Source organism: Cynoglossus semilaevis, chromosome 7, assembly GCF_000523025.1.
Source record: "Cynoglossus semilaevis isolate Cse_v1.0 chromosome 7, Cse_v1.0, whole genome shotgun sequence".
Taxonomy (NCBI): Eukaryota; Metazoa; Chordata; class Actinopteri; order Pleuronectiformes; family Cynoglossidae; genus Cynoglossus; species Cynoglossus semilaevis.
The window spans coordinates 8,809,762-8,832,235 of NC_024313.1; the positions used below are offsets into that span (position 1 = coordinate 8,809,762).

General features: G+C 40.9%; 1 protein-coding gene across 2 annotated transcripts in view; it reads right to left on the reverse strand.

Annotated features, from left to right (window-relative positions):
• Positions 1–22,474, reverse strand: part of itsn2a (intersectin 2a) — a 30,430-nt gene that overhangs the window by 4,711 nt on the left and 3,245 nt on the right. Inside the window, exons 2-29 of one of the 2 annotated variants that reach the window (XM_025056988.1) lie at positions 21,810–22,079; positions 19,205–19,274; positions 15,186–15,278; positions 15,033–15,096; positions 14,430–14,605; positions 13,858–14,079; positions 13,315–13,408; positions 11,398–11,540; positions 11,130–11,193; positions 10,626–10,763; positions 10,434–10,540; positions 10,078–10,340; positions 9,843–9,992; positions 9,609–9,749; positions 9,323–9,410; positions 9,106–9,245; positions 7,930–8,010; positions 7,204–7,343; positions 6,675–7,104; positions 5,764–5,933; positions 5,592–5,655; positions 4,688–4,914; positions 4,563–4,603; positions 4,168–4,334; positions 4,030–4,063; positions 3,813–3,934; positions 3,020–3,116; positions 2,649–2,840 (exon numbers count right to left, since the gene is read on the reverse strand). In XM_025056988.1, coding sequence (XP_024912756.1) covers positions 2,649–2,840; positions 3,020–3,116; positions 3,813–3,934; positions 4,030–4,063; positions 4,168–4,334; positions 4,563–4,603; positions 4,688–4,914; positions 5,592–5,655; positions 5,764–5,933; positions 6,675–7,104; positions 7,204–7,343; positions 7,930–8,010; positions 9,106–9,245; positions 9,323–9,410; positions 9,609–9,749; positions 9,843–9,992; positions 10,078–10,340; positions 10,434–10,540; positions 10,626–10,763; positions 11,130–11,193; positions 11,398–11,540; positions 13,315–13,408; positions 13,858–14,079; positions 14,430–14,605; positions 15,033–15,096; positions 15,186–15,278; positions 19,205–19,211 — 3,655 coding nt within the window. In that variant the 5' untranslated portion in view covers positions 19,212–19,274; positions 21,810–22,079. The remainder of the gene's footprint in view (positions 1–2,648; positions 2,841–3,019; positions 3,117–3,812; positions 3,935–4,029; positions 4,064–4,167; positions 4,335–4,562; positions 4,604–4,687; positions 4,915–5,591; positions 5,656–5,763; positions 5,934–6,674; positions 7,105–7,203; positions 7,344–7,929; positions 8,011–9,105; positions 9,246–9,322; positions 9,411–9,608; positions 9,750–9,842; positions 9,993–10,077; positions 10,341–10,433; positions 10,541–10,625; positions 10,764–11,129; positions 11,194–11,397; positions 11,541–13,314; positions 13,409–13,857; positions 14,080–14,429; positions 14,606–15,032; positions 15,097–15,185; positions 15,279–19,204; positions 19,275–21,809; positions 22,080–22,474) is intronic. The other variant, XM_025056989.1, reaches the window with a different exon arrangement.

Consider the following 22,474-nt stretch of genomic DNA (forward strand, 5'->3'; position numbering starts at 1 on the left):
CACCACTGTGATGTTCAGGTCTGTTGTTGATTTAATATTTGTTGTTTATTGGCTGCTGCCTCTCCTGCTAAGAATTTTAGTTTGAATCTCATAGACCTTCTGGGTAGACATAGCTAAATAATTAAAGTCTCATTATCTCAAGACTACACGACTTTACTACAGTCAAAAAAATGCTGCATCGGACTGGAGGATATGTATGTCACACCAAGAGAGGAAAAAAAAGAATCAAAACAATTAGTTACGTAATGTCTTAAATATGCAATGTGTTTGGCAAAAAATACAACAGCCAGCATCTGAGGCAGTGGCATTTTAGGTGTGCACGGCTCTACCATTTGGGATCTGCATATACAGTAAGTAAACAAAGCAGTGACGCAAACGCTTAAATAGCGAGAGACATTGTTTCCTCCAGGAGAACAGCAGGTGTCAGCTGCACAAACGCCAAAACTGAGGCTACAAGACATAGGAGTGTGTAAACGTGACTGGCCTGCCTGCAGTCCATATTCATCTTCTATTAAATACATCTGGCACATCATAAAAAGGGGAGTCAGACAATGACAGTCAGCCAAGATTTGGCAAAGAAAAACAAAACTATATATATATATATATAGATTCAAGTAAATTAAGTTAAGAATTAAGTAAATTAAAATTAAATGAAAGAATAATGTGATCCTGTGTCAACTTAACTCTTTCTTGATTTTGTGTTGCTAATATTAAAAATCAATATGAATTATTATTATTAATGTAATTAATTCATTTACATCAACCAAATCTATTTTATTTGGCCAATAAAAACACCCAAAGTCCCATCTTTACCTTTTTTGATTAATAAATACATATTCAACTGAATTATAGATTTCAACTTTTGTGTTTTTCACTAGGTGGTGTACAATCATTTTCATTGTCAACTTTTGTGGACAAACAAAGACATCCGTTTTAAAGGTGGTTTAAAGAGACAGCGTGTGTTGACATTGGTCCATTTTAGCAAGGTTTCATGTTGTTAGTGCAAAACTGAGCGACCCTGACGTACAATGTTCCATTATATGGTTTCATAGTCTGATGTCACGTTCTCTTCATTTCTATCATCCCACATATGATCTGTGTTTCTCTTCATCTTTTCCAAAACTACACTTTCTCTGTGTTTTTTTTACATTTTTAAGTCACATCTAGCTGCCTCTGCTTTGCTTCCTGTGTTAATTTGTTAATTCAAAAATATTCTACGGAAATACAAGCAGAGAGCGAGAAAAGGGTGAGAAATTGTTAGGAGAGGAAAGTTAAAGGAAAGCCAGTTCGAAAATAAATCCAGAAAGCTTTCTTAAACTGAAGAAAACACAGAAGACCGCAGTCCTAAACAAGTGGGATGCAAAGCGAGGAGCTGGGTTGTTCTTGCCGGCTGTTGGGCTTCTCGCTGCGACAACACAAGTCGTATGGGCTCAGACAGAAGGAGTAAGGAGGAGCAGCAGGAGGAAGAGGAGTGCAAGAAGAAGGGAGAAGAGGAGGAGGAAGAGAGAAGGAGGCCAGGATTACTGTCCTACAGAGGAAAGAAGAAAAAAAAGGGATGAAGCGGAGGAGCAGGAGAGGGGGAGGTGAGTGAGATGAAGGAGAGACGGAGAGACATTAATATAGTTGGAATATTAATGCCGGACTCTGACATGCAGGTGCATTAATTATGCAGTTCTTGCTAATGTTAATGTTATTCTGAGTCACGTCAGCTACGGATGATGGTCAGTTCTTACATCTTGTTTCTGTAATGAGGCTCAGATCAGTGTGTAGAAGTCATGTTCACTGAGCGTCAAACCTCACTGGGCTTCGTTTACAAATTCACACTAATTAAGACACTCCTGTTAACAGAAACCTGACACTCAGAGAACAGGCTGTGTTAATGCCTGACACTGACACGTGGATTGTTTGGATTTGGTCATCGTAAAACAAGGATGGAAGAGAACATGGAGTTGAACATTAGCATAACGTGTGGAGTAACAAAACAACACAGCAACATCTGAGCTGATTCCAGTAAAAACATTGAAAGCTTGAATAAATCAGGTTGAGTTGAATTGAGTTCCACGGTGTTTGTACTGACGCCAAATACAATCAAATAAAACGTTTGGCTCCGAGAAAGGCTTTTGGCCTTTTTATGCTCCCAGAGGGACACTGCCATTTTTTATGAACACTTTTTAAATAATAAGTGTAAGTCAAACACTGTTCACTTTTGTTAATGTAACTCATATATTTTACTCATATTCATTCATTTCATTTTCATTCACTCTTTAAAGCATTTTTTTCAATTCACATTGTATTTTAGGCAAAAAATAGATCATATTTATATATTATATAATATTGTATATATTGTAATAAATGCAATGTATTAGTATCAATTATTAAAGAGTAAAATTGTTGACATATGTGAAAATATTTCTTATAATAAGTATTGTGTTATGCCTTAATCCTTATATGTCTGATAAGTTATGCTTGACTATGTGAAGGAAGTTTTTTTCAGTAGTTATATTTAAATTATATTAAATGTTTTTCTGGCTGAATTTGTAACAGTAAGAATTTTTCTTTGTTTGAATTTTCTTCGTTTGTTTGACATTAAGACAATGTTTTACTGGCAAACTTGTCAAGGCAGAGTAGCAGACCGAGAAAATACTCACATTGTTGACTGGGGTCTGATTCTGTCGTCATTTTGATATAATTGGTAGGCAGTAGTCCGATGACACCATTGGCTTCTCCTTTCCACCAATCAGGATCGTTCTTGTCCAGGACGTTGATCAGCTGACCTTTGGTGAAGCTCAGCTCGTCACGGCTGGCGCCGGTGTAGTCATACATCGCAATGACTTGACATACTGAGGGATGAGGCACAGAAAGTGTGTGAGTAAAAAAATACTACAAATATGTTCTAGAATTCAGGAGCAAGTTTTTACAGAAGACAACACTGACACAGTTCAGTTTTTAAGGTGACACAACAAAATAATACATCAATACAACTAAATATAGAAGTAAAACGTTGAGTGTCATCAGTCACCTGGTAGAGGTGAAGGAGACCACTTGGTGGTGGTGGGCCCCAGGAGTTTGACATGAGAGGAATGGAACCAGCCCCTCTGTCGCTTCTTACCTCGAGCCTGGAGGATAAAAGAAGACAAGCCAATGTGCATCAGTAAACGTACAGTGAATTCTATATCCAGAGTTAGACATATTATAATAAAACACTTAAATAATTCAAGGTGAATGGACACTGAGATTTATCAGTCACCAGAGGACCTGGTTGAAGTTTATGAATATGCAACATGTTGTATTCACAAATCTGAAAACCTGCTGCTGATTTGGATCATCTGTCCCTTCACTGCACAGTCAGAAAAGAGAACTAACCACATCTGCAGCCACAGCACAAACCTGAGGGCTGATCAGATTTACTGCTCACTCTTGTTGTTTCACCTATTGATAACTCTGTTATCGGCCCTGGAACCTCCTCTACACCTCCTCTGTACCAGCTCCTCATTGATTGGACCAGTCAGCAGATACAAACACCTCCACGGGATCAACTGTGATTCGATCCACAGATCTTTCAAGGATACTTGATTCAGGAACATAAAATAGTTGACCAACCAGTCAATATTTTTTTAATTTAATGACTAATGATAAAATACACAATGCAAATTTATTGGGTTTCTAAATTGTGGGAAAATATAATTAGCTAAAAGTTTAGGATTAAAAATGACTACAAGCATTTACTAGGGGCGAATACAGTATATAAGCTATTGTCGTGTAAAAACAAAGCTATATCACTAGAACCCTTGTGAAGATGTGAAATGTGTGACCTGCAATTCCCCAAGCCACCAGCCGGTGGAGTTCTTGGCCAAGACGACGATCAGTAGTCCTGGAGACAGATGGAGCTGTTGTGTGGTGGGGTTTGATGTGGTGGTTACTGCCTGGGCGATCTCTGTGAACCGACAGACAAATCATGGTTAAGTTACACGACGAGAAGGTCAAGAAGGTCAACGTTACTGAGTCTGGAAGTCTGTGTCTTTTAATCACCAGGTTTCTTAGTTGTAGCTCCAGGTCTTGATGTCTAAATAGGAAAATGAGAAAGTTATCAACTTGATGTTTATGACCAAAAGAAATTACTTGGTTTTTGTTATTATATTTGGATTTTCGTAGACTGGATTTACTGACATCTGGCTCTACAGGCCGTACATAGTTGGAGGGAAACAGTCCGGTCTTATCACCGATGCAGCCTCTCCACCACTCTCCTTCTCTCTCCGTCACCAGGACAACATCGCCTTCTACAAACGTCAGATCTCCAACCTCTGGACTCTCGTATGTGTACAAGGCCACGTATTCTAGTGGAGGAGAAATGTAAAAAAATAAGACAGAGACACATGGCCAAATAAATCAGTAAATAAAAAAATGTTGTTTTGACATTGAATAATTATTTTTTAATTGCCTTGTGTAAGCAATAAAATTGGTTCATTTAAAAAAATAATTCAATAGTCTATTAAAGCAAAACACACAATAAAATTAAAAATTAATTACAGTTAATTATGGGGTTTTATGTCAAATGTACTCACCCTCCAGCTGCAAACAGTCAGTTGTGTCTGTTGCATCTACACTGCAGAGAAAAAAGAAAGTCAGTCAGTGAAGATGAAAAGGGAGTTGACCTGAGTGTGTGTATCTGTGTGTGTTAAACTCATACTCTGTGTTTCCACCCGTCTCCAGATTGACATAGTTTTTAGGGAACCATCCCTGTAGCCCGTTGAGCTGCCCCAGCCACCACTGATCTCTCTGCTGCAGCACAGTGATGACGTCGCCCTGCGAGAAGCTCAGCAGCGTAGTGACTGCTTCACTGGAGCCCAAGCCAAGGTCGGCGTCCGCGGTGGCTGACCACGATGAGACGGCACGGGCCACCAGACAGCCTGAAGACTGAGGACAAGGGGGAGAGAAGAGCGGCAAACATCAAGAAAGTGTTATGAATATATATATATATACACTGTATTTAAATGAGATCTCTGCATGTCAGACTTGATGATGCATTCAGTGACTTTCCCACCCTTTATGAAACAAAGCTGAATTATTACAGACTCCCACAAACCACGATAACCTACGAATGCCCCCCTTGAAACACTGACGTTTACTGATGAGAAACACAGATCTGTGAATTTCTGTGTGACCTGCAAAGAGAGAAACAAACTCCCAAAAGAGAAGAGCTAAAAATATACAACCATGCTGCTGTTGAAGCATCTGTGTGTGTGTGTGTGTGTTTGTGTGTGTGTGCCCAGGCCAGACCTACTTCTTTGACAGAAAAGTAACTATGAAGTGTGACATCACTGGACCAACAGCAGTTGGTTTTTAGGGGTCATTTCCCAAACAGGATGAGGAATGAAACAAGGAGTGTTTCTCCAACAGAAACCATGATAATGGAGGATTGTGAATAACACAAAATTATTTCTTCCTGAAAATGGATACTGACTTCTAAAGTGACTAAGTTGTTAAAATGGGTCAATGAAAGTACATCCGTTCATCTTTACTTACAGAATAACATTAATCTGAAAACAAACACAGCCAGAAGCAAAAAATATAAACACTATATCCCTTATCACCTGCGATGAATCTGATTGGACAACAGCAGCATTGTTTACCCTGGTCTCCACTCCATCAGGGATTCTGGGTTAAGATGAAAAAAAAAGAAAATTATAAATAGCGCGTTAAAACAAATAAAAATAACACCAGAAGTCCCTTCCTTTTCTCGTCTGCCCTGTTGCTTCATGTTACCTGACGTTCAGAGGTGGTGGTGCAGCTGAGGTTTTCACAGATAACATGGCCAGCGGCTGGGTAGAAGAAGCTGTAGAACATTTTTCTGCATAACTCTGAGGGAACCAGCCCCTGTTTCCATGGTAAGTTCCACACAACCACCCAGGCTCGCCCACAGTCTGCTCATCCACCTGTGTGCAGACACTCTTCATTAGGAAAAGCAAGGTTAACAATGTTTCACCTCTGAGACATTACGAATTCATTAGTGGAAGACAGCATTGCTCACTGAGGTCCAGTCAGGGATGAAAAACCAGAGTTAGAAAAATCAGACTGTCCACTGTTTCTGGCTGTGTAACAACACACGTTCAGCTTGTATTTTAGACTAAACTATGTTAGTGGTTTTGATGCAGAACAGGACTCTCTAAACCACGGGTGTCAACCTCTAATGAGCCGAGGGCCACTGCTGACACTGACATTTAATTTCAAAATGACCAAAAGTTGTTTTTGTCTAACATTACAGTGCAAACAGCTGGTACCAACATTCATTCCCATTTTCAAATGAGCACATAAAACGTTTTAATAATTAAAAAATTAGAAAATAAAAGTAAAAAAAATGACATCAAGATAAATATAAAAATGTTATAGAAATGATAATAATAATTGACGTTGGATGGGCTGTGGGTCAGAAGTAGCCCCCGGGCCGGGAGTTTGGAGCCTCTGCTCTAAACCATAGGTATAAATGTAAATGTGACTTGTTTGTCTCTTCCTCAGTCACTGTGATGGACAGGGCCAGTGTTCAGGCTGTAACCCCATCCTCACCTGATGATTGCTTGGATTGACTGTTTTCTGTCCTTCTCTGTGTCCTTAAATGCATCATCTGAGTCATTATTTGTCAGTCCACTATTATCATTGTGTGTGTTTTTTCCACAAACCTCTATGAGACCGTCAGCATCGATGCTCAGTTCATCAGCATTGCGGGCGACGAACGAGTACAAGGCCCGATACGTGGTCAGGTTGACCGACCTTTGACCCACCAAGCCTGGTAGCTGCCCTTTTTCCTTTTCCTTTTTTTTCTTCTCTTCTTCCTCTTTATGTTTTCTCTCTTCTTCCTCTGCCTCCTCCTTTTTCCTCTTCACCTCTTCTTCTCTTCTTCTTCTCCTCTCCTCTTCTTGTGCTTTTTCCTGTGCCACTAGGAGGCGGGCCTGTGCCTGCCTCTCCTCCTCCTCCCTCTGTCTGGCCAGCTGCTCCTCCAGGAGCTTCCTCTGCCGTGCCTCCTCTTCTTCCTTCTCCCTCTTTTCCTTCTCCCTCCTCTCCTTTTCCCGCTGCTCCTGCTCTCTCCTCTCCTGCTCTAGCTTGGCTCTTCTGTAACACAAATTCATTGTGTTCATGTTTCAGAGCTTCATGAGCACGAAAACACAAAAAAAGATGGGGAATTACATATGTTTGTTTACACACACACACCTGGCTGCCTCCTCCTCCTCTTTTCTCTTTCGTTCTGTCTCCTCCTCCCTGCGTTTCTGCAGCTCCCTCAGTTTTTCCTCTTTGACTCGGTACAGGTCGTCCAGCACAGTCTGCTGCTTCACCTGCTTCTCCCTCAGCTCCTGGTGTAGTCAAGGGACATTTAACATGTCACATGACAAAGAAAAACATCACGGAAATATAAACATGTTACGATAGGTCAGCGCAAGAATCGGAAAGCTTTACTTCTGCGAGAAACACAGAGCAAATAATGTAGTATTTCCCATTTGATCACCTTAAAATATTTTTTTTTTCAACATAAGTTATACACATGCAAAACATAAGTAAGCATGCAAACTGTACGTCAATCTTAAGCTGAGGTTTTGTCACATTTCACCCTAGTGGGCGAGTGTGTGGGCGTGTGTGTTTTACCCTCCATTGCATCCTGTTTGAAAAGACACCACATGCTAGAACCAGTTCATGGGAAATTAAACAAAGACTAATGTGTGAGCAAAGACAGAGCTGTTGTTAAATAATGGGTCAGATAAATAAAGAAAACAATAGGAAAGATGGAGCATCTCTACATGAATGAAAATGCAAATTCACACGATTATGTAGAAGAAGAAGAAGAAGACGAAGAAGAAGGGGGAGGAAGAGGAGTAGAAGATGATGATGATCACACAGTGGGAGATGGAGAGGAGTCAGGGGTGGAGAGAGAGGAGGAACAACCTTGATGAGAAGGAAAAGCTGGCTGAGGCACGCCAGGAGAGACAGAAGGCCCCGGAGGACACAGTCGTCCATGTCCCCGAGCTATGAGTGAATCGGTGTGTGACGACAGCGGGGGACAGATAAGTGTAAGTGTAAGTGATGCACAGACAAAGAGAAGAAGGTTACAGAGGAAGAGCCAAGTCGTCCAGTCGTGGCAAGCAGAAGAAAAAAAGAGAGGAAGGAGACAGAAAAGGTATTAAAAGCATAAAAACCAAGAAGCAAAAAATAAATTATTTTAACAAAGATTAAAGAAAAACGGTAGGAATTTGACATCATTTTTCTACGGTATTATTTAACCTGAGAGTTTTGTAAGTATGTGCTTGTTTAAGTAAAAAGGTATTCATGGCCTGAGGATGAAACTTAATGACAGTCACTAGTTGAACAAGTTCTCCCTGCAGAACTAATGTTTTGTCTTTGCATTTTACTACCACTCGAAGCTGCCAGGGTTGCGTACATCTAACCAAGTCTGGAATATAACCCACAACCCTGCACTATCACAGCCAACATTTTCTAACATCCTGGAAGTATTAAAAAGTTCACAAAGTTGAAACTTTGGTTTTACACATCGACATTATGTCATTAATGTGTTATATGAAAATATTAATGACTTTTTTGTTTAAATCTGTGGCAGTGTACCTTTAATTTTAAAATGTGACCTTGATTTTTATAGTAATGGAGTCACACTAGACGATTCCAGGACCGTGGCAGGATTTGCATAATTTTTATAGTACACACATGGAGTCACACTAGATGATTCCAGGACCGTGGCAGGATTTGCATAATGATCAGAATTAATAAAACAAAAACAAAAGAAACCTCATACAGTAATTAATTATAGTTTGTTTTTATTTTATTAATTGTGTAAAATTACCTTAACGTCATAGAAGCCTGTCCCTTAAAGACATTATTTTACTCACAGCAAAATAAAATAAAAAAAATTGTCTCACACTGTATTTAAATTTAGTCAAGATACATTTGAACTAAAAAGACATTACATGAAGTTTATATTATCCAACCGTCTCTATAACAGGAAAATGGAGGAATATGATGTAATATGTCATATTATGTAAATACTAGATTTAAATTATATCATACCCTGATACGGATTAATCTAATTCTTATTTGCCTCTGACTGACCTTAAGCTCCTTGTTGTACTGTTCCATCTGGGACAGTTTGTCTGTCGTCTCTCGCTCCAGTGTGTCCAGTTGGTCCTTCAGTCTACGGCAGTTCACGCTTTTCTCTGTCACATTCGCAGTCGCAGTGGTCAGGGACGCTGCTGCAAGCCAAAGGGCAAAGGTCAGGTTCAAGTGAGCAAATGCACGTATGATGATCTTTGTTAGATTTGTTACCCACAGGAGACTTTGTTGAGGCTAATGCTTCGCAGCTTCTCAGTCAACCTCTGCTGTTCTGGTACCAGCTGTGAGAGCTTCCTCTGCCACTCCTGTGGGCCACACAGAAAAACTTCAAATGTGCACGACAGACACTGTACAAACATGGAAAATGTAAATGTTTACATTTATTTACTCTGGATTTTTTACTCCTCCAATATAATGCCATAGAATATGCATTATGTACCATGTGCAGTCATTGATACTGTAGATGATAAAGCTCCACGATCATTCAATAAATTAAGTTTAACCTCAAACTGCAGCTGCAGTGAGTTGATCTCTGTGATTCGAGCATCTCTCTTCTGATTGACCAGCTCCACCTCTGCCTTCTGAATCCGCCTCTTGCTCTGGGCGTCACGGAGACGGTCGGAGATCTGCTTGTGTTTGTTGCCCTGGAGACCAGATGATAACAGTTTGTACTCAAACCCTCATTAGCACTGGATGTTCTGTGTACTGTGTACAGGTGAGAGTTCATATAGCCTCACCACAGCTTCCAGCTCCAACTCTAGACTGCGCTTTTTGGCCTTGAGCCGAGAGATTTCTTCCTGCTCCCCCTCCCTCCTCCTGCCCAGCTCCTCTTTCTTCGCTCGCTCCCATTCCTCTCGCCGCTGGCGTTCCATCTCCTGCTTTGCTGCCTTAAAGTATAAAGATATTGAAGTCCCCAGACGTTATCATCCTGACGTTTATGATACTATGAGTAAGACCTTCTCTCTAACTCACCTCCTTCCTCTCCAGCTCCCTCAGTCTCTCCTCCTCCCTTTGTCTCTCCACCTCTCTCTGCCTCTCCAACCGTCTTTCCTCCTCTAGCCTCCTCCGGTTTTCCAGCTCCCGGGCCTCTCTCTCCCTCTTTTCCTGAGCCTCCCTCTCTTCTTTCTCCCTCCTGTCCCTCTCTTTCCTCTGTGCTTCCACCAGAGCCAGACGCCTTTTCTCCAATTCAGCACTGCCACGTGCAAAGTTCTCCTTTAGCTTGTCCTCAAAAGACACTGAGAGGGTAAGGAAAAAAATTAGAGCAAAGGAAAATGGTGAGACATTTGGTGAAACAAGGTTGACCAAAAGGTTTGGGGAAAACACTGTACCTGTAATCTTGGACTTTTGCACAGGTTCCGGCTCAATAGTCTCAATTAAATTGGGAGTAATGTAGGGGCCCATTCCATTAACAAGCTCAGTTGTCTTGATTCCTCCCCTGAAACCAGATAAAAATGGACCAATGATATGTGCTAATAATACGACCAGTGAACCTGGTGTTTGTGTCGTCCTCAGCAGGTTACCTGAGAGAAGGAGGCACCAGGTCTTGAGGTAGAGTGAGCGGGAGAGGTCGGCCAGTTTTAGCCATGTCCACCAGGTGCATGGCCAGAATGAACTCGTCAGCTCGTAACTGACCGTCCCTGTCCACATCTGCCAGGGTCCTGTGTTGACGTGAGAGTATAATGATAAGGCCTAAATAGATCTGTGCTGCTTTTCAGGATAAGAATACTTCCACTGCGTGTTGACATATAAAGTTGCAAAGCTGCAGCTATGACACATTTTTATTCTAAAGAAGATCAATTAGAAAAAAGCTGTTAAATGTTATTAAATATTAAATGGAATAACTATACACTTGAATACTCTGATTTTGTGTATATATACATACACACACAGTACTTCACAAGACACAAATATATATATATATATATATATACAAATATATATGTGTGTCTTGTGAAGTACTGTATCAAGAACGACAGCAAGAATTATTCAAATTTAGAAATGTATGCAAAAAACTATTTACTCACCATATCGTGGCTAACTGAGTCTGGGTCAGGTTTGATGCCATGAGTGCATTCCGAACCTGAGGTCCTGAAAAGTAAAAATGTCACGATCAACCATCAGTGTGTTTGTGTGCCTTTGAGAGAGGCTAAGTGAAGGTACAACAACAGCAACAAGTGAACTGTGAACTGCTGTGTCAAACTTCAGCAGCCAAGTGGCCCTTAGAGGAGCTTGCAAGTAAAAGTGTGTGTGTGTGTGTCTGTATTCGAGTGGTGTTCGTGGAGACACACACACCAGATAAGTAGCCACTCATGAGCTTGTCCAGCGTGTTGAACTGCTGACGGTACTTCAGTCTGGACCCCTGTGGAACGGCCCAGTCACTTGTTCCTGTCTTTGGAGAGTTACTGGCCAACGACGTGGTGGAGGAAGAATTTGAACTAAGAACAAAAAAAAGAGACCGCTAAAAAAAAATGCCAGGACATCAACTTTAAAGGATAAATAACACAATAGCACATTTCTCCCTCATATTTAAACATCCACCACCCAACCACTAATTGTGTGAGACTCCCTGGTGTTATTCCTCAGCTCTTAATTAACTAGAGGACAGCAGTGCAAACCGACGCACGACTCTCGGTAATAAGACAGCGCTGTACGCTCGGGCAACGCTAACCAACCCTGCTGAGTTCATTGTAAACAATTCCTTAGCAGAAAATAACAAAAGCATAGGAAGGGTCGCTGATGTTTTTACACCAGAAAATAGTCTTTATGTCTGGGGGGAAACTCGTAACACTGCTGTGAAATGAAAGGAGAGGCTTCAGGGAGACAAAAGGAAATAAGAAGAGCGCAGGATCCTCCCTCTGCTCAAGGGCTTTTCCCATGTGGATCTGTGCACACAGTATAAGTAGGTCTCTGTGTTGGCCCTTAGCAGCACATGTAAACCAGACCTGGAACTTTAATTGTGTTTACAAAAAAACTGAGAAGAAAAGTTTATTTCGCCTTGTGTGTCAGAGTAGAATCGAGCAGAGGTCCAAGCTGCTGAGGGATCGACCTGTGTTTACTTTCCAACACGCTGGTATTAGGGCTGTGTTTTACCACCTAAACCTTTAGGTCGGGAGGTTTTTGTTTGAGCCGCTGAGCCATTGAAAACAATGAAACTCGACACTACTCCCAACTTTTTTCCAAACTTCACAAAACACCAGGAGGAGGATCAGGGATATCAGACACTACTGTTCACTCTTCACCCCTCACTTCATCCCTGCAGAAACAATTGCAGGGAGCGAGATACTAGTATTTCAGCATTTTTATTTTCATGAATCCCAATGGTTTCAGGTTATTTCTGTTCCTCTGCTCGGTGCAGTATGTGGCTGCACTTTTTGTTCACTCAAAAAAGATGATGATCCAGATAATAAATAAAAAAAAGAAGAAGAAGTCAAGCAGCAAAATTTTAATCAATTTGCAAGGTAGATTAACAATGACTGTTATTATTCATGATTCATTAAATTGTAAATATGACCAAAACACATGTTCAATATTATTACAAGTAAGAGCAGGTAGATGTCTGTGCTTCACACCTGTTTTTATGTTTGACTAATCCAAATTATGAAATTATTATGTGTCTGTATTAGAGCAAGGACAGAAGAACTGAGCGTGGAATCATTGGATATAAAAGATGCTTTAACATTTCTCATCAATTAATCATCACAAACTAATTAATGTGATTACCATGTTCCTCTTGACAGCCCTAATACAAACACCAACATGTTAATGATCACTGTATAAATCATGCTGGATTTTCCATCTCTGAAAACAAACACACAAATTAAATCAGGCTCAATCAGCCAAATGTCCTGTTCCCTGTTATCACAGAGCTTCATCTCCCTGTGTTCTCGTTCCACGTTCTTTCCTGAAAACGTTTCTTGCACATTTACAGGGGGTTGAAAGCCTGACTGTATGCGACTGTGCTGAAAAAAAAAAAAGATACGACTAAAAAAAAAAAACAACCTAAAACCTACTTGGAAATGACATGGTTTTAAATGGACGTCTCACCCATCTGCTAATGTACTGACAGCAAAAGTGTGGTTTTGGAAAACAGCTGATCAATCTTGGAATGGGGCCACTATCCTAGGTTTAGAGGGGTGTATGTGAATTATCATGCTTTTCAGAAGGTGTTTCAACTGTTACTTGTGGAATGTGGATGCAGTGGTGTCTCACCTGCTGGAACCCAAGTCCAAAAGAGAGTTAGCTTTTGACATCCCAGTGGTTGGAGAGAAGGTCATGGGTGAAGAAAAGCCAGATAGCGGGAGTGCTAGAAAAAAAAAGAACATTTTGACACAAAGTGCAATAGACTTTTCAGTGCATGTGGTGCTAATCTTATCTCCTCACATTTTACCTCACAGCACACGGACCTTCAGCAGAAAGGTTACAGACCTCTGGCTAAAAACAAAGCCATCATTGTGACCTACAACTTCAAACTGAGCAGGATTAGCTCAGAAAACTGGAGCCTTTTTATTAGAAAAGAGGAGTTTAGTAAAAAAAATATGTGGCTTCCCGTTTTTTGTTTTTTTTTTAATCATCCAAAGCCTATAATCTGATTGAACAGAGTAAGAATATAAAGACGTGGACATGACAGTGACAGATTGCAGAGTGCACTGGACTCATTTGTCCATCTTTATGTCTAGCTCATCCTCTCTTTTAGAAATCCTGACTTGACTGGACTGAAATCCTCTGGAGAATCTGGGACACACACCCACCAACCTGTATTGGAGGGGAGTAGCGGTGGAGTGAGGAGGCTGACATTGCCGTTTGGGAGTCCAGGATTTCCCAGAGAGGTGATGAGGGGCAGAGTCATGGGTGTTGGCACCAGGGGTTGCATAGACGGCATGACAGGGTTAATCGGGATGGGTGTTAGGATGGGCATGACTGACATACTAGACATGGACGACAGACCAACTGACAGGTTTGGCATGGAACCCATTCCTGTGAGGAGTGAGTACAGAGGTCAGTGTCCACTGTTAATAACAAACTAACATGATAATAAGGTTATTGGGATTAATGAGGTATTTTTTAATAAAAACTAAACAAATCAATAATGTAGGCAACAGCTGTTAAAGTGCATTGAAATACAATACTTAGGTTGTTGATCAGTTTTTTTTCTGCAGGAATAGCAATTTCTCAATACAATTAAATGACTATATTTTATTCCTTCTTTAAAAAAACGCTGACTACGCCCATTGAAAACCCCCATGACAACTGTTTTACCATCACTGACAAGTAACAAGTAACAAGATTTGAAATTGTACTTATATATGTTTTCAAAGGAGTTTTACCGTAGCGTGCTGATGAAGGCATGGTTGGAGCTGAATTAGAGGCAGGGGGCTGCTTCATGATGATTGGCAGGGAAGAGGGCAAGTTCTGTCCCTGAAGTTTGAGTTTGATGAGTTTCATGGCGATGGAGAACTCCAGTCTGTCCATCTTCCCATCACTGTCCATATCAGCAAGGTTCCTACGTGAGACAGGGGGGCGGGGGGATTAGTGTGTCATGTTTATATAAAAACATACATTGCTCCTGTCTTTGTTTTGTGGCGAGGCAAAATAAATACATTTACACAGGGGACAGAGCTCTGGTGGAGCTGAATTCCAGTGGCGTTGTTCACACAAAACAAGCAAAACATACACACACTGTGTCCTAATTACACAGCACACACACACATTTTCTTTCTCCCCCACAAGCTCTCCCTTTCTCTCTCACGCACACACAGGACTTGGCTAGGTGGGGCAGGCAGCAAAGGAAGCCAGTGCTCAGTAGGAAGTTCAAAGCGGGATTAAAACACCAAACTGACTCCTGACGCAGGAATAAAGAGCTGCAGCCACTCATCCACTACCTGTGAGATTAGCAGTATTATAGCATTAAGTCAATAATGTGCAGTTACCAGATCTCAGCCAGGACGGGCGGAGGCAGACCAGACTGGAGGAAAAACTTCCTCGCCTGTTCACCTGCGGACGAGAGACATAGGGTCACTGATAAGACGACGTGTGTCGCTTGTAAACATGCGTTGAGTTTGTTTGTTTTGACAACAACTTACCGGAGACATAGCCAAGGACGGGGAGCAGGGTGTCAAACTGTTTGTCATGTTTGCCCCGCTCCTCCTGAGTGATGGCCCACACACTGGCTCCACCTGAAAGAACAAGGTGGAAAGAAAGAAAGAAGTTTTTTGGGGGGGTAGACTTCCAGACTTTTTGGTTATGTAGCCACTAGTTATAATTAAAACACAAACAGTAGCCTCCACTGTGGCCAAAAGGCAAACACTGAGAGGATGAGAGGGAGAATTCTTCCCCTCAGGTCATTGTCTGCTCAACTTTAAACTCCCATACACTCAACACAAACATCACACAAACTAGTGTGTATATTCTCTATTGTGTAATAATAGGGTGTATCTGACAAAAAACTCTAGAGGCTTTTGCTCCCACTGTGGGCTGTTGTCAGGTTACAAGAACACTGGAGTGTATACACACACACAGACACACAGGTAACAGTCCTGTACACTGAGATAACAGTCAATAAAATGTTATTGTTACCTATTTCTTTCAAGATGAGAACCATTCAACTCGACCTTCAAGATCATGAAGTCTTTAGTCTTTAGGTATGAAACCATTTTTTATTTTCTTCTCCTATCAGTGCATTACTCCACCCTGACCTTAAAAACAGAGTTAATTATAATATCACCCCGAGTCACTCCGTACACTGAGAAGATGATAAATACACTGTAGAAACAAGTGTCAAAAATGACGGACATCATAACAAGTACATTTTCATTTTTTTTCTGTTGACACTGCCTTTGTGCATTGACAACATTGTTAACTACAGTTAAATATACAAGTAAGAAATAAAAGTATTCTTCAGGTAGTTGTACACTTTGAACTATGACAACACTTATCGACTGTAGGCAGAAAACAAAACAAAATACAGATTATTTTTGATTTGCACTGTTTAAAATGTAACAACTATTTCAGCCATAGCTACAAGAAGAAGAAAACTATTCGATGACCAAGCCATATTCTGTATTAACACCTACAGTCAACAAACTCTGCTTAAACTCAAAGATTGGAGGCTGGAGTCTTAGTGCTGTGTTCAGTCTCCTCTGCCGTTTTATCCAGAAATTCCTGCATGAACTCCACCCTGACTGAGATCCCCCGCTGAGATGAAACCACTCCTCACCAACTCCTGACAGTGGCCACTGCATAAATATATGTCACGTCAGCACTTTTGCTCCTCATTTTAGTTGTTGCATTTCAACATAAGAGCCAAAAGGTCGTGAATTAAATATAGAGTCAAAAGCACTGTGTAGGGTGTTTGAAACTACACGTACATAAATTACCAGGGTCCGATCCGTGGAGAAGGTTTTTATAATAAATGTTTAATGAAAACAGAGCTGATGCATTAAACCTAATGCAATTCTGAAAGTCAAATTATAGCACCATCAGTGCAAAGTTAACTTCATCGTTTTTACTGCTCCCAGACATCATTACAGAGTGATGGATGAGGTGGACTAGATGCCCAGATGGACGTGTCCTTGCGGTAGAAGGGCAGAGACGTGTGAGACAGTGAATGAGTGGAGACAGTTGACAAAGAGGAGTGGAGAGCGATGAAGAAAAGATGGAGTCACTCCACAGAGAGTGGGTAAAACACTGTCTGTGTAGCAGCCTTTTCCCATCGTCATTCTGTAGACCGACAGCAACAGACGGATCTCCCTAATGTCAGTGGTTACCATAACAACGGCAGCAACACAATCCTTCAATAATGTTTGTAGAGACTCACCACAAAAATGATTTAGGGGCCAGGGAATCTGGAAGTCAAAGTATTTCTTTTTATTATTATTAGTAGTAGTAGTAGTAATAAATAACTTGACAGATTGTTTTTAATTTTTCTTTAAGAGTTACCATTTTCTAGCATTAATGTAAAATAAATACAATATACAATACAATTTATCAATATATCACTTTGGTAATTACATGCTCTGTGCAGCTAGAAATGACTGGAACTAATTGGTTGACTTGTGACACTGCAGTCAAAGTCAAAAAGGCAAAAAATGTCTCCTTTTAAAAAAACACATTTAGATCCAGAGGGTAAAAAAGTCGTCCAAAGTTCAAATAATAACTGAAAAGCATTGAATTGTCAAGAGCTTTATGGGTGGATGCCTTTACAGACCTGGCACCCATTCTGTAATTTCTTCACCAGTTGCAGGAAATGCCATCCTGCCCATGTTGGAACTTCCTCCCACTGCACTAACCCAAACAACCCACTGGCCCCTGATGACCGCACACCAATGTATTACACACATCTCAGAGGAATGACACAATACCCTGCACTATCCCATCAGTGAATTAAGCTAGAAAATGACACTAAAGAGGAAACAAAAATAAACTTAAACACAGTATTTCTGAGAAGACAGTAAAACCAGTCAACTTTATGGGCAATATTCTGCTTGTCAACGACCATTGCCAACTGCCGTGAACCACATCTCACTCTCAAAATCCACACAGAGATCCAGAAGCCTTTCAACCACATGGATGTGTTTTTTCTCCCCTGACAAAGTCGGTGTTTGTGGCCGACCTACTTCTGGCATTGTCAGCACAACACGGGCGTTAAAAGGGAGAGAGTAATTAATCTCACACAGAGATGTGAGTATTCTTCACGTTGTCTGTTCGGCCTGGACAGGCCTCTTTTAGAAGCCGCTGTAGGTGAGAAAGTGTGGAGATTTTTAGCACAGTGCCTGAGGGACAGCCAGTCAGGCCTGTCAGTTGATTCAGAGACAGAGGAAACAGGATGCTGCAAAAATTCTGTACTGTCCATTGAGATCTGTTGTCTGCGGTTTGATGCTGAGTTTGATGAACATATGGTCACAACAGGCTTGAAGCTATTTATGTTGATCACATTTTTGTATTTGACAAAAATGCAGGTGAGCAACCATAGAAAACTCCACCACATTGGAGGAGACACCTCAGGTCAAAGTCTAGATAGCAGCAGATAACCGTACTGTTAGTCAGAGAATCCATCTGTTGACAACTCCACCTTCAAATCAACTACATCATACTTCAGTCTTTGAGCATGTATACCAAAGCCTTGCCACCTCCTCCACCCCCCACTCCTCTTTTCCAGTGTGTGCTGTTGTCTAGGTGCTACCCAGTCCTAAGAACACGCTTGAGTCAAACCCCCAGACACTCAGAGCACATCCTCTTAGAAAAAAAAAACAAAACACATCACCTCTTTCAGAAGTGGCCATTGACCAGAAACCTGCAGTACCTCTGGTCGCTCTTATATGGGAGTGTTAAAGGTCTGTCTGTTCTGAAAATTCACAGACGTGTGACCTCATAAATGCCTTAATGCACATTCAGAGTATGATTAAGTACAGTGATTATGCAAAAACCTGATCCTCATTCCTTATTAGTGTTCACTCCTGAGCAGGGAGTTGGGTGGATATGTTCTACTGCAGAATTAGCCATGTGGAAACACACACACAGGCACACACACGGTGTAAAAAACACTTTCTTTGGTCCTTTGTGATTTACCAAATGATCAATGACAAAAGGCTGGATTAACACTAAGGTCTACACACTGTTGACCAATGCTGACCATGCTGTGGACAAAACTCACAGATCATCTTCATGGCTTCAAGACACAATAGCAATTTCTGGGACAAATTGTGAGAAATTTGCAATTAACATTCACAGTATGGAGGTTTCACCAAGATTCAGCAGAGATGAGAAGTTCAGGCGACGTCTTTTCTGGAGTGGACGATCAATAATCTACTGCTGTTTCTCAATTTTCTGGTTTGGTCAGCTCTTGTCTTCTCAGCTGCACGTCTTCTATAGGACAGACGTCCAGTGACACGAGTCTCTCTTGCTTGGTCCACTCTGACTTAATCCCTCAGATTCTAAAAACCTTCCTTTTGCTTCTTGTGCATTTTTAGCCTAAACCAACGTCCCTGCAGCGCTCGCTTGTCTTAAATGGACAAAAATGTAGATTACTGACACACACACACACACACACACACACACACACGAACGCACAGAAACACACGGGAGTGAAACAACGTGTTCTTACCATTCATGGCTGCAGGCGGAGAGCACAGGCAGAGGGAAGTCCTCTACTCAGCTGGCTTGCTCTCAGACATCTGCAGAGAAAGAGAGAAAGATGTGAGCGTATTTCTCTGTGTGCTCTGTGTCTATGTGTAATTGTGTGTGATTTTGTGTGTGTTGTACGAAAGGAACAAAAAAAAACTCAAGTGTGTGCGAGGGCATGAGTAAAATAAAATCTCATCTTTCTTTGAAAATGAAAGGGAGGCACGATGCACGGCAAATATGTGAGGGCTGACGTAGAGGGAGGGAGGGAGGAAAGGAGGGAGGGAGGCGGGTAAAATGATGATAGAGGGATATGACAGAGAGAGGAGGAGGAGAACAGAGGGGAGAGCGGAGGTGCACACCACGCTAACAGGCAGTCGTAGGCAGGAGGAGGACAGGCAGCAGAGGGATTAATAAGAGGAGGGAATGATGCTGGTCTGGGAGGAGAGCATCTTTCACCACCGTCTGCTCTCAGATCACAGACGGCAGCCAAAATCACCAGTCTTTTACAAATCTTATTGTCTTCTTTTTCCATTTTGTCCAATTTTGTCTTTGACGCCTGGGCCTTTTTTTCACATCATCATTTGATTTGGCTTCAGCTTTCAGTTAAAAAAACACAGATCTGCCTCATGAAGCACACAAAGATTCACTTTATTTCCAATAGATGTTTCTGCAATTTAAGCCTTGTCTAATAAAGAAATAAAATACTCACATGTACACGGATTTATATTCTGCAAGATTTATTTGGTGTATTTTGTAAATCATTACAACTAAATGCAGAATCGTATCAGTTCAGCATCAAATTCTTCTTTTCCTTTACAGAAATTAGTCTTTAAGTCTTTGCACAAAACATACAACAAAAATTAAAATAAATAAAGACATTTTTCAAATTAATTTGATTAAAATTAAATAATATGACAAAAAATACTAATTGACTTTATTATTAATTTTATCTATATAAAGTATGAATGTCTTTTTTAATATCACAACTGGGTGATCCAGGACTCAACAGATAGTAGATAGTACTAGTTGACCTTTGACACTACAGGAGATACATGTAGTGTTGATTACTTTAAGCATAAAAAAAAAAAAAAAAAAAACCCACAATGACAGAGCATCTCCCTTTCATTTGATAGGTATAAACTGTACAGTAAACTGCCATCTCTGTACAGGACTTCGATCTACCATTAGGAGCAAAACTATAACAACTAGATTGTGACAGAATCGAAGAAGTCAATGGAGTCAGTGTGACGTCTCCATTTCCTCAGGGAGACATGAGCAGAACAGCTCTCTACAGGAGGTCAGAAATTCAGAATTCTGTGTCAAGTACTACTAACTACTTCCTGTACTTTTCTATATCTGAATTACAATCACTTTTGTATCTTAGGGTTGCTGCAACAGTCCACAGCGAGGTTTTGACAGAGTTTCTACACCGGATGCTCTTCCGGCACAACCCAAACTTCACTCAGGCCAAGACGAGTTCGATGTCTTTTAATAGCCCAAATTCCCAAAACACTTTATGCCATAATGTACTTTTCTCTATTACCCCAGGGAAACTGAGTCAAACAGTGTCTTGGAGTGCTTTCCTGCTCTCAACAGAAAGTTAAAAAAAAAAAACAGTCAGAAAAAAGTCTAAAATGTCAAGGACACAGTTGGCTACATCCAGTACTTTTGTATAGTTCAATCACATCCAGCTCTAGTCCACATACAGTAGTGATGTGACAGGCTTTTTTTACACCACAAAATAATTGTTTAGTGCTACAGTCTCAGATAAAGAGGACATCCAAGGTTATGGTTATTTGAGGCAATAATAAAGATGTTTTGTCCTCAGCCATGCAAACATGAAGGACATTTCATGTTCTATTCTGTTCAGTGCATATGCCTAAGATTTTAGCGTTCAAGCTGTGGCCTAAACTGGGACAATGGCATCATTTCAGCTTGTCCTGTGAGTGAAGTCTTAGTCATAGTTTTGCCCAAAGCTGAGTAGCAGGCTCATCATGTCATACGCCCAAGGAGTTCCTTCAGCATGACCAGCACTGCTACACATTTTCCCAATTCCTCTTCTACCCCTTAATCCTCCTCTGGGTCTCAAAGGAGCTGCAGCCAATCCCAGCTGAAGATGACCTTGGACGTGTGTCCAGTCCACTGCAGGACAAACCGTTAACAGACAACTCAATGTCAAAGTGTCCAATTAACTTTCTGCTTAATGTGCATGTTTCTGATGGACATGGCTCCATTAAACAGCCTGTTTACTTGGGTTTGGCACAGTATGAACAGAGTAAAAAATAAAATCCATCCATCATCTACAGCTCACTCCTTTGCAAGATCCATAATGTTTAACACCATCTCATATGAATGAAGAGCAGCACTACACTAAAGCCTGCAATATTAAAATTCTTCCTTCGTCCTGCTGTAGTAGCAGCATTAAAAAAAATTCTCAGGCAATAACTTCAGATACAATTATCCATCTGCAATATACAATATTATACTCCTCAGATTTATTTCCTTATTGTTCTCCTCTCATCCATCTACCTGAAGGACTACAGTTTGTGATTTCACCAAATCATTCCTCCATATTTTTCACTCACTTTGTCTCTGCTTGCTCTCCTTTTCCCTCATTCCTCTAGTTCTCCTTCATCCCTGGTTGGAGCATCTCCTCTGATATGATTCACAGCCGCTCGCTGCCATCCTTTGCTCCCCCTTCTGCTCCACTTACACAACACTTCCATCTCTGCCTTTCCTCTTAAAATATGGAGTCCAGGAGGGGAGACTGTGCTGGCTGTAGTATAAATCACTCTCTGCCCATGCCCACACTGCCAATCACTTAAGGGAAACGAGCTGCTCACAGTGGCAGGCTTCTGTACGAGCACAAAAATAAATAAATTAAAAAAAAAAAAAAAAAAAACATCCACTGCTGCATGTGTGCAAAACTATTACTATTTACAATCCCAGTTTTAAAAATACAGGTAATCTTGCACTCAAAAACAGACAAACATTAATATTACTATAGTTAATCCCATAATGCATCATTCCGTACACAAATGTCACCTGACAGTGATGACACACACGCTAATAATGGCTAATCTCAGATGACAGTTCCCTTGACTTTAAACTCGTAACATTTCATACAGCGTTTATGAAACAGATACTTGGCTACACTACTGCTGTAATGTTTAATTCATCCTTTACATTTACAGTCATTTTGGGAGGAATCGATGCTGCTGGAACATATTACACTTTAGGGACAACAGTT